The 12,962-nt window shown below is 39.5% G+C and overlaps 1 protein-coding gene across 1 annotated transcript in view; it reads right to left on the reverse strand.

Moving 5' to 3' along the window:
- The window catches only part of LOC117418263 (xylosyltransferase 1-like), a 56,000-nt gene extending 47,561 nt beyond the window's left edge, over positions 1-8,439 (reverse strand). The window contains exon 1 of the mRNA XM_034031124.3: positions 8,072-8,439. Within this exon, the coding sequence (XP_033887015.1) occupies positions 8,072-8,365 (294 nt within the window). The 5' untranslated portion in view covers positions 8,366-8,439. The remainder of the gene's footprint in view (positions 1-8,071) is intronic.
- Positions 8,440-12,962: the final 4,523 nt, after the last annotated feature.

Consider the following 12,962-nt stretch of genomic DNA (forward strand, 5'->3'; position numbering starts at 1 on the left):
CTGTGCGTGCTGTGAATCACCCACACCCTCTCTGCTCTCTGTTTCTGCACAGGAATAGCCGAAGCTCGGGTGCTGTTTTGAAGTGTTTTGTTTAAACCTTTTGCTTTGTTATTAATAAAAGTGTGCGAAGAAGCGTTAAACTGCAATTTCTGTGTCTGGGCCTACTGTTTCAAGGGCAAAGAACAGCCTTGACTGGGACGTTATACCACAAGCAGTTTACAAACCCAATGGGAGCTTTGGCTTGTGCGCTGCGAGGCTGTGAAACAAAGCAGGACACTAAATCAGTAAACGGCTTTGAAAGCCAAGCAAAAGCTTTACTTTGTAATCAGATGTTTGGCATATTTTGACATATCTTTTTATATAATCATAGATTTATAATATGTATAATTATATATAGGCCAATACATTTTAAACGTAACCACAAATGAACGTATGATGCATCTTACCGCCTTTTCATTAAAATAAATAAACTGCTTGTAATAAAAATCTTTACATTAATATTTTTCTTTGCTATTAAAACTTTGCAGCCACACTGTAACAAAGAGCTGTAATCACTGACCTGCTCCAACACACCGCAGTCAAGCGCCTCAATCGCCAAGCTTCTTGATATGAAATCTAATTAAATGAAAGGCTTGGTAAGATGTTTAACAAACAGGAGCTAAAAAGGATTCAGAGGCAGCTCAAGTGCTTAGAGGGTTAAAGAAATGATTGAGCTATCAGGGGCTTTGAGATAAGCGCCTCGCTTTTATTACTGCATATTTGAAAACGCCTTTGCAAAATGTCACACAAGCCTGTGCCTTCCTATAAGGGCCTGAACGAATGTCAGCTTGCTGCCAGTGTAACAGGGTGGAGGCTGGGAGCAAACTGGTGAGCCGGGCTCGTCTGCATCCGTGAGTTTTTAACCTCATCTTATCGAGGGAGATAATTTATAACACCAGTGCACCACACGACACCTAATCATTCATACAGGTACAGATACACAGATCATTCATGAACATACATGAGCTGTCAATTCAGATTTCATTTTCCCTTGAACAGCAACATTGAAAATGACCTGAATTTCAGCAAGTGGTTCTAAATGACTGGGGGTTTAAGGATGCCCTAGTGATTTACCATCTTCCTTTACATATCACATTGTAATGTGTGTGTGTGTGTGTGTCGTTTGTAGTCCATCAAACAGTTCTCTAATGAGGAATACTGATTTAGAGGTTTTGCCCTAAAAAAGCAATCCATCATTAATTATTATTTTTATACATCACACAAAGTAGCCAATCAGGACCATCACATGAATAGGTATACTGTATAGATTGCGGACTGTATATTGAGATATGTACAAGCAACTACAAGCAACAACTAAAAATATAAAAATCCAACGCAGGGACAAATTCCCAATGTTTGCCCCTTTTTTCCTTTCTATTGAAAGGGGGAATGATATTAAAAAGGTGCTAGCAAAAAGGTAGGATTAGAGGTGAAGCAGGTTTGTGCTATTTTGCGTTAATGGGAGCTGCTCTGAGAAAACCCAGCCACAGTAATGGTGGGACCCTGCACCCAGTCCTGTTTGTTATAAGCTTTTCACACCTAACATTCACAGAAGCTACCCATTCCACATGTCTGCCACTTTGTCCGATTATCTTTGCAAAGTCGTTTCCCTTTAATACACAATTCTAGACTTTTACAGCAATATTTGCAGTGTCCCTAGTCTTTACCGCTGATGTGTCGGAGGAAACAGGGACAGGCATTGTAAACAGAGACAAGCACAACCAGCAATACATTTAGAGATGCGGATTATAGAACAGCAGAGGACGTACCTGATTAAAACATATTAAAATCAATAAACTGGGAGTACAAGATGAGCACAATTGAACTCAAGTGGAGTAAAATAAAAAAATAACAAATAAGCAGACTTTGCCATTGATGGTGATCAAACTCTTGTAAGTAAGCCACGATAAGACAAACACTCACACACACACAAATGTACATACATGCACAAAAGCACAATCACCTAATTGTCGTTCAGACAGGAAAAGCATTAAAATGACCATTTAATCTGCAAAATCTCAGTGAAAACACAAAGATATGGGCGATAAAGGAAATCTACCTGTGAGCTGCAGGAGCGGAACTCTATTTATATTCTCTCTAATGCAGAATTCAGGGCTTTTTCCTGCAGTCTCTGACTCATGTCCCCAGTGTGTGGAAGTGTGCATGCTTATTTTAGTTTTTGCCCGTTCATTACTATGGGGGGGTGGAGGGGGTCACAGGTCACTCAAGATAGATGCAATATAACACCTTAAACTGGCATATAAAATACAATGGGACAGATGAACTTGCTTTTACTCCGAAAACCAAAGGGAAGAAAGTTGTCTCACACTAGCTTTGTAACAGTAACAGTTTTGTGTTACAGTAGGCTATGGTTGTGCCTCTGCCTGTCTTGTACTTTGCATCAATGTGTGTGTGTATGTACCTTGAGCTTCTATAAGTCTGCCACTGTCTAATTGACAATGAGTCAGTGTCTGTGTATGTGGGTCAGAAATAGTGTCATGGAAGAAGTGCAGTTTCTGTGGATTTCTATCGCAAGTCTTCTTAAGTATAGTATAATCACAGCTGTACTGGTGTCTGTGTGCGATTTTCCTGGACCAAGAGGGTGAGTGGGGAGACTGATGATTCATCATCGTGGCAATGTTCACAATCCCTGTGTTGACTGCACCGTCACATGACCTCTCCCAACACTCAGAAAAAGATGCCTTCAGTTTCTGCTTTATGGCAACTTTTATTGCCCTTGTTTAGTTTACTACTCCTGTAGTAAAAGGTTTCGTCGTTCACTAACATTGTAAATGCCGAATCCCCACCGTCAAGCGTGCTCACTTACTCTTTGTGAATAAAACACACAATATTAAATAATGAGAGAATATCGGTCTGAATATATGATACCAAACTACATAAATCACTGTATTAAAAAAAAAAAAAAAAAAAAAAGTTGAAGACAACATGGACAGATCCAATACTTCCCTAAAAATGGCTTTGGTTTCTACACTGAAGACTACACTCATGAAACACAATACTACTATCGTTTGGGTATTGGTACTGTGCAGACTATGTTATACAGCCATGTGCACAACACAGGTCGAACACTGTGCCTAAGACCTTATTGCACGGCTGTGATGAATTCACAATGACATCTTGGCTTCTGTAGTGCTCTGGTACAATAGCAAGGATGATGAGATAAATGAATGGATGGAGAAATGGATAGAAGTTATTTAAATCTATGCACACAAGTCACAAACACAGACCCAATTACATTTTAGCTGATGATGGCTAAGTTGGGTTATACAATAATTGTATACCTCCAAATAAGGGCTGTACTTATTTTTCAAATGTAGTACCCCCATTTCATAAAGTATTTTGCAGATATTTCTGTTTGATAAATTAAGGACACAAACAGGTACACACTCAGTTAGCTTTCAAAACCACTTCATTAGATTTAACTCCAGAGTTGACTGACTGCTGATCACATTAAGCCCCTGAAAGTAGGACAGTATCCAAATCAGGCTGCATGTGTGTGTGTGTTTGTGCGTGTTTGTGTGTGTCAGCAGGGTAATGATGACAAAATTGCATGAATCACAGCACAGGAGGCATGCGGACAGAGAAGCGAGCGGGGGCCTAAAGATGTATTCAAACATTCCCTGTCACGCTCATCAGCATATCTTATCTGAACCACTACGAGGGGGCTGGCAACAATTACACAGGCAGGCAAAGCGTGAGGCACTCTTACTCTACCACACAGCGGGGCAACACTTACTGCTCCATACAGGCGGCAGCAGGACCGAGACTGGGTAAGGAGTGGGTGGATGCTACCACGTCTGCAGAAACGAGCCAGGGGAATTCGAGGGGGAATTTGCCAGTGAGATTAAAACATTCCCTGGGCTCTAGTTGAAATTCCACCAAAAAATCATCACTTCCCTAATCAATATATCTCTCTCTCTCTCTCTCTCTCTCTCTCTCTCTCTCTCTCTCTCTCTCTCTCTCTCTCTCTCTCTCTCTCTCTCCAGCAGTTTCGTTTTCATCAAAAATTTGCATGGAGGAAAAACTGTGCCTCTGCAAGTTTATTAACAAACAGTGCTCACTTTCCACCTAACCAGTAGTACCTAGTACCTTTGCTTTAGTAAAGAAAAGGCCTCTGCAGTTGTACAGTATACACGTCCTGATGGTTATAATTCCTGTGAAATTAAACTGGTGCAAATGAAACAACACTGCGGTCCTATGAACCAATGGCTAAGCAATTTCACAGCACAGCCCAGCAAAATAAACAGCAAAAGTGTACAAACTTTATTCTCACACTCTCTGCAGCCCCCTACTGAAGTACTCATGCGCACACTACGGCCCAGCACTATCAATACTGAGCAAATCAGAACCGACTAGTTCACTGCTGAACTTACATGCATTCACCATCTTCCACACTGAGCCCAGTGCTGTAACTAGGGAGATGTTCAATGCTACTAACTCCCAGATGTATCCATTAGGGCAGCAGTGTGGAGTAGTGGTTAGGGCTCTGGACTCTTGACCGGAGGGTCGTGGGTTCAATCCCCAGTGGGGGACACTGCTGCTGTACCCTTGAGCAAGGTACTTTACCTAGATTGCTCCAGTAAAAACCCAACTGTATAAAAGGGTAATTGTATGTAAAAATAATGTGATATCTGTATAATGTAAAATAATGTATAATGTGATACCTTGTAACAATTGTAAGTCGCCCTGGATAAGGGCGTCTGCTAAGAAATAAATAATAATAATAATAATAATAATAATAATCCCTGTCATCATGGAAAAAATCCATACAGCAACATGTGGTCGCAAGCGCCTAGTCTCATCTGCTGACACATACCCTAAAGATGCAGGGAACTTGCAGGGCTAGAGGGGGGACAAAAACAGACTAAAAGAAAGAGTGCAGAACTTTAGGCTTCAATATTTCAGTGACATAACCAATCTCATATATGGTTACAAGTAATACTCACAGTCCTACAGTTGAAATATTTGCCTTCAGTGTGAAATTGAATTTGACACTTTGAATATGTTGAAGACTGTGTGTCATATCTCATTTCCTACTATCGCTAAGATATAACTACATTCCCTGCCGGAATTATACATGAGTTGATAGAATGACACAATCTTCGAAATTATTATGTGGCTTCATTGCTATAATACAGCTACTGTATAATGTTATCCTTGAAATGTCTGCCAGTGTTCGATCAATTGTTTTCAGCATTTCAGTCATCAGCAATTACCACCAAGAGACACCACTATTATTTGCATTGTAATTACTGTGTTTATAAACTGATTATTACTGTACAATTATTTAGAATAACAGCAGAAACTCTTATTTTCTGAATTTCTATGGCAACATGCTCTCAGTGCTGAAAAGCAGGAGATTTGGGTAATTGAAGTTGCATTGAATATTATTGGACTGCATTTACATGCTGTATAAGCAGAGAACATGAAATGTGTTTGGATAGTCAGGGTTCAGACACTTCAGCTGCAGTGGAACTTGAGTGTTTTGAGCTCTGTTAACACATTAATGTCGAATACTTGTCTGTCCACAACCAATTAGTGACAATTCACGCTCTTTGTCTCAAGTGAATGGAGGCACACTTTGAAAACTAGAGGATTACCTGAGAACATATTCAGATGTAAAAAATGCAAAATCCTGGAGGGGCTGAGCAATGCAACTGCACGACTGAAATCAATGAATTATCTTTGTGTTAGAGAGCCCCTGAAACAATCTGTGCAGACTGTTTAAACTGGCTTTAAACGGACGGTCTGCAGTAGAGGAGCAGAGTGGAGAGATGTGGAAAAGGGGTTAAGTTTGAATACTGCCTATCATATTTAAAAAAAGAAAAAAAAAGTTTATTGGGGTCCTGTGTAAAACACTCAGTTTTATTCTACAATATCAGATGCCCTGCCACAGTAAGCTTTTAGTGTTGGCTCCCTCTCTTCCTGGCCTCCTCCCAGGTTAGCTATAAGCAGCCAACAGTGAGTAATACTAGATCTTCAATCCAGACACCAGAGCTTTCTTGGTGGTTAGTTTGGATTTAAAATATAAGCAAGGGACTCAATCACTCTTGTTTCATGACTCAGTTCTGACTCAGCCCAAGGTTTAGAAAATTGATTTTACTACTGTATCACTAGGCAGGTATCAAGGATTTTTTTTTTCCAAAAATAACCCCTATTGCTTAAATGAGCTAAATGCATTCCAAATTACTAAACAAAGATTCTCATGTGTTTTCAGTATTCTATTCCATCAATTTGTCCTAAGAGAAAAATATACTGTAGCATTTACTTGTTTGGTAGGCTACTTGTTTTGTGTGTGTGTGTGTGTGTGTGTGTGTGTGTGTGTGTGTGTGTGTGTGTGTTATTTCTACAGAAAAAAAAAAACAGAACGCTCACAGCTTGCATTAGACCTTTGAAGTCCGGTTGTAAAATGAACATGTAACTATTCTGAAAATGCCTGTGGTTTACAGCTGTATTTCGGTGTGAGAACCATGTTAAAGGGTTTCTGTTTTGGACTAGACATCCTTATCTTTTACAGCCTGTTGTATTTTAAAACAGATGTCCCGGGAGCTAGTACACCCTGTAATAAAGAGACATGTCTGTGATGTTAGCTGATCGGCGATAATTATACTGTACATTTGTATTACATTTTTGTTAGAATATATATATATATATATATATATATATATATATACACATGGCTGTTAAATGTATGATTATCAACGTTATTTTTTCTACAGTTTTTAATAGAGTTTTTAAGTCACAGGTTCAAGTGCGAGTTTAGACAGCCTCTTAAAACGGACACCGTATTTATTGGCTTGTTTTCACATGTCAGTTACACACAAGTGCCTCTCACATTTGATTGTAATACTAAAAAAATCTTCGGCTTTAACACTACACCAGTCGATAAGGAATACTGTGGGCCACCCTACCCCAAACCCCAAACTACAACATCTATCCCGTTTTCAAGCTAAAAACTTTATAGAACTACACTTTTCAATACGACCTCGCTGGTTCAACAGCTACATACAGTTAAAAACGACTACGTTAAATTCAAGCCAGTCTCATACTGTAATACCGAGAGGCATGTCTCAGACAAAAGGCAACCGGTCTGCTTTAGAACACAAACTTCGGAAGTGACTGGAGGGTACAGAATAGAATAAATGTATCGTATGCGTTTAGAATCCTGCCTATACTATGACTGTGTACGGACGGGCTGATGCATTCGGATTTACTACTACTCGAAGTACACAACGTATCCCCAAACAAACTCTAATTCATTGCAAACATCACACAGCAGTTGCACGCATATAGTACGATGTGGTGTGCTTTTGAACACATTGTGATCAGTTATGCATACACCGTATCTTCTTTTGAGTGGGTTAAAAGATCGTCTTTCTTTAAAACAAAAAGGACAGAAGCAATGCATGACCTATGAAACTATTTGCATCGTCTCCAAAAATCTTTAAAATCTCCACCTCTGTCCGATGCATGACAACCTATTAATACAAAAATGCAGATTCCTAGAACCAGTGTGTACAGTATTTCATTTTTTTTTCGCTTGTTTTTTGCCATTGTTGTATTTGGTACCATACAGCCATACAGTACGACTACTACCAATGACACTTTCACTGGAATGCAGCAAACACCCCTTACACAGTCTACAATTCTCGGTTTCTTGGGAAATGCAAGTCTTAAAAAAAATGCACAGTTTACAGCCATTTCGCTAACAGAAATATACGTTAATATCCAAAGCAAGGATGCATTCTCAGAATATCCCTGCCTCTAATTATAAACCCCAAATTACTTATTGCAAACTAAAAAGAACGCACTGGAAATACCCCTCGGCGTTATACTACTACTTCCCTTCTAATAAAGCATTTCTCGGTCAAGTAAATACATACATTAAATGCACCCAGAATAGAGATTAATGGTTCAAAGAAAAGGAGAAAAAATGCATCGCCTCCCAACACAAAAAGGCCTTTTTATTACTTAAAATCTCAAGCTTGCATTGACTAAAACAAGGGCTTACCGGCTGCTGCTTGTGCACAGCGTGTCCCTTTCTCAGCGGAGCCTGATGATGTTGTTGCTTATCCCCGCGGTTAAGGTACTCGCTGCCGGCTCGGTTATTGTTTCTGGTGCTCCCGACCCCGACCCCGTCCCGCTTTTCCAGACTGTTGGAGCCGCCGTTCTCTCGGTCTTCGCCCGAGTCTAAGCTGCTGAAGTTCCAAACGATCAGCGTTTGCACAAGCAAGACGGTGAGCGCGGCTATCAAGGCGGACCGTGAGCGGCGAGCCAACCTACGAGCGCACGGACCGCCGACCATCTTCACTCTGAACGGGCGATGTGCCGACAGCAGGATTTTGTGGCTCTGTGTAGCCCGATCAGTGAAAGAAGGGGGGTAGGCTGGCGAGGGTTGGTAAGGAGGTAAGAAAGAGGGAGGAAAGGGAGCCCCCCCGTGGTTGATGAGAGACGTCAGAGTACAGAGAGGATGAAAGATGGGGACATTGGTAAATGATATTGGACGGACAGGCGTTGGGTTGTAACATTGCAGTGGGGCCGGTGTAGAATGAGAAGGAATTTCTTACAGTCTACACGTTATGACTCAAATTCTACAAGTCCTAAACTGCTGTCTATTTCGTCAATCTGAGGACTGCCCTTCACTTTCATCCAGCTGTGCCCTTCAGACGCCAGCTATATGCTCCTCAGCTTCGAGCTGTGCAGAGACAGCTAGCTCCTGTTCTGCTGCCTTTTGTCTGTGCTATGATGCTAGCTCCATTTAAAAAAAAAGAAAAAAAAAGAACTGTGACTATTTTAATGGAATAAAAAGTGGCGTAGTCTGGTTGTACAGAAAACAGTGTGGCTTTGTTGCTTTACAAGGACACTTTGAGGCAAGTAGTACACTGCAGTGCTGTGCTACTGCTAAACTAGCTTGAAGTGTAATAAAACACGATGAAGGTGTGCTAAAGCATAGGTAAGCATTGTAAAGAATAGCAAGGTATGGTAAAGCATATTAATAAACATGGCAAACCAGGGTAAACTACGATAAAGGTGTAGTATAACCATGGGAATAGCATGGTAAAACTGCAAAGATACAGTGTCAAAATACCACGGTAAACTCTTATAAGGGTAGATAATGCAATTCAAATGCAGTGTGCCTCCTCGATGTTTAAAATTGAACTGTAGTGATCTCCACTAGCATTTCCTGTATGTATAGCCAGATCATCTGCAGCTGCAATATACTCAAGCTGCAGTCTAGTCACACAATTTTGCAATTGCTCGTATCAGTTTACTACACTTTCACTGTATGCTAGTTTTCCAGAGAAGCTAAACCTCAATAAGCACAGAACTGTTCTTGTTACGCATGGATGCTTATACATATCATATCACTTTCAGTACAGAACCAACTAAATCAGGTGACAAAACACAACTGAATACAACCCAGGGACTACTGAACATCGTTTTTATAAACTAACTGCCTCCCGTTGTTCATAGACAAAACAAGCCGCTATAACTGCAATCTTGTTAGTGATTATTTCCAGGAAACGTCATTGGTTCGAGCCACATAGGATAAGGAAATAGTCATTTAATATACCAGTGATCCAAGTTAGGGTCTGAAATTCACTATCGGACTCATCATGTGTTGCTAAAATGTATGGATATACTTCATATCAGGTTCATAGATACTGTATGAGTTATGTGTTGTCTGCATACTCATGCATTCGTGGTAATGGAGCTTGGTAATCATATTTTTTACTAGCTCTCTATCAGCCCAGTACAATAATCTCAGTACTGTCTATCAATGGTGTAGCCAGCCAGGGTTTTTTTTGGGGGGGTTGGAGATTTTTGCAGATGGGTAATAATTACGGCTGTCAATAAAATCGCAGTTAAAGTCTGTGATTAACGCGTTCATTTTTTGGGAGATTAATTTTTTAACGCACATTAATCGCACTCCTGTCTTGTCCCTCTTAGCAATATTCTTTATTTCCTTGGCACAGGGTTGCTGCTTTTAGTTACATAATCAGAATACAGAGCTGAAACTTGCTCAAATTTTCAAGGAGACGCCAATTATGTTTTGTATTTTCGCCGTCCCCCCGAGGCCATCATTTCTATATTAATTTTTGACTTGGACGTCTCATTGCACGTCAGTTTGAACAGTATGTGCACATGCGTTGTCCAATCAAAGGCGTCGAAGGCTGAATCTGGCGTAAAAATGACAGGACTCTGCCTAATCACAACTAGATATGTATTTGAATGCTTTTTTGGACGTGTGCTCAGGCAGGCAGCGAAGGGGGCTGACTTTTTATTCTCCCACATCGTTGAATAATGAATTTCGGGGGGGTTCAAAACCCTAAAACTACCCCCTTAACTATGCCACTGCTATCAATGACAAAAGCAATAGGGTTCTGTATATACTCACTGTTATCGACATATGCAAGTCACAGCTTCTGCGGAAATAAGCCCATGTTAAAATCTTGTTTAGGGTAATAAACAAAGGTACTATTGTGGTTTCAATAATCATAATGCAAAACATGTTATTTCTCTTCACTTGTTTTGCATCCAAATTGTTTCACGGTTTTCAAATTACGGGAATTAATTAGTTCGGGTCTGTAGCACCAAGAATTTGATTTGGAGAGAGTGGTTATTTGGGGAAAACAAATAAAAATGATGTCTAAACTTGCTTCCTGTTTTCTCGGCACCACTGATATTCTTAAATCACGCAATTGAAGCAGAACTGATTTCTAAACGTGCTTTGTACCTGTCACATTCTGTACCACAGTGCCACTTACAGCCAGGAATTTACAACACAGCTTTTGGGGCAAATGGGACATTACCTCCGAGAACTGCTCACTCCCTATGTCCTTGCTCATACTTTGAGATCTTATCATACTGGTCTCCTTGTAGTCCCCAGGTTAGGACTGAAGTTGACTGGAGCAAGGGCTTTCAGTTGTAATGCCCCTTACCTTTGGAATTATATACCTCAGAGTGTTAGGGATGCAGATTTAATGTTGTTAAATCTAGGCTTTTTTTATCCAGCTTGTGCTCATTAGTTGGTATTAGACTGATAGATCTAGCCTGGAGCAAATATTCAAGCATGGCTTGAAATGTATTAGCAGACAAAAAAGACCATGTTCATGTTAAGGCAGAAATATTAAATACATTATTACTGCTTTTATGTAAAGCGCTCTTTGATAACATTTGAAATCCCTGCCTTAACACAAATATAATATTTTTTGTCTGCTAATACATTTCAAGCCATGCTGGTATATTTGCCTCTAGCAGATATATCAGAAATATGTATTATGCATTGTGTAACACCAAAAATAGAACATTTCTATAATTCAAAGCTTATGAAGCATAATATTCCTACAATATTTAGTTCCCATTTGGTTTCATATTGCATTCATTATATATATATATATATATATATATATATATATATATATATATATATATATATATATATATATATATATAGTAAGATAGCGGGTGGTGTGAGACAGCAGGGAGGGTGTTAAAAACCTCCCTGAAGAAAAATGGCACCTTTTTGTATTGCTTTTCTGTTAATTAGTTTTTGGTTAATTGTTTTATTATGTATTATCCCCTGCACCCGGGGGTGATTAAAAATTAGAACCGGGTGCAGGGTATTTAAGACGTGCAGCCAGGCTCCACGAGGCTGCTGAGTAGAAGGAGGCAGAAGGAAGGTGTTCTGCTTCCGAGCAGTCCTGAGAGTAAGTGCTTTGTTAAGCGTGATAGTGTGTTTGTGGTGTTGGCAGGTAAACGGCTTAGCCGTCCTGCAAGTTAGTGAGGGAAATACCTGTATAAGCGCTCCAAACGGAGTTAGGTTTTGTTTTGTTTTGTATTTTGTTTAATTTTTGTGTTTATTAAAAATAGCGCAACCGCGCTTTGAAACTCCATTTCTGTGTGTCGGGTCGAATTTTAAAGGGGCAACGAACCCGAGTGGGTCGAATCGTTGACTAATATATATATATATATATATATATATATATATATATATAATATATATATATATCCCACTCTGTTGTGCTTTAGAATGATTCTTTATAGAATCTAAACAAAATATGTGTTCAAGAGAAAGCCCACATGTCCTGCAGTCTCAGATCTGACAATGAACATTACACAATTCGGCATCTGCTGCAGAGCTCAGACTACGTGAAAATGCTGAAGAATTTAATTAGAGTGGATTTATCTGTCAGTCAAGATTTATCTGTCAGGCATGCTGTCTACACTTCTATTCCTGGTACTCGGAGGTCGAGGGATACATGCATGACCACAGCATGCTATGTTTTTGTATCTCTTCTGTTCACAGAGTACATTATATTGCAACAGGTCAGAATCCTTTGGTTTTGCCTTAGGAGGTCTAGGATAGAGCAGTCTGATTATTACATTATAGATTGCTATCCTCATCTGGAAAATATATTTTTTTTAGCAGCATATGTCTTATGGTCTTATAAGGTAAAAACTTTATTTTCTAAATACAGCATTGTACTTTTCCCATGTCAGAGCAGGTTCATGTTTGCAATCACCAAATTTTGAGTTTTGCTGCCCCCATATCTCCTATAGGTGTGTTTAATTTCTTTGATTTCCACATACCATAAAAAAAGAAAGTTAAGTGTTGTAAATCTGTTTACAATTAAACTCATGCTGTGCCATTCTTCTGGATTTACAGAAGTATTTATTAATATACAGTCTCATCAAATGTGAAAATATAAAGGCTTAGTGATTTTGTTATGCGCATGCTTAGCGGTTTTGAAAGTCTTATATAAACGCTAAAATAGCCCAGGCGAATAATATCAATATAGCACGTCTCGCTGGCATGTTTATTTTGGACTTGCAGGACTCTTGGCTAACACTGAGCTGCTTAGCTAAACACTGCTTAGATATGAACACATGCATCTTAT

This window comes from Acipenser ruthenus, chromosome 13, assembly GCF_902713425.1.
Source record: "Acipenser ruthenus chromosome 13, fAciRut3.2 maternal haplotype, whole genome shotgun sequence".
Taxonomy (NCBI): Eukaryota; Metazoa; Chordata; class Actinopteri; order Acipenseriformes; family Acipenseridae; genus Acipenser; species Acipenser ruthenus.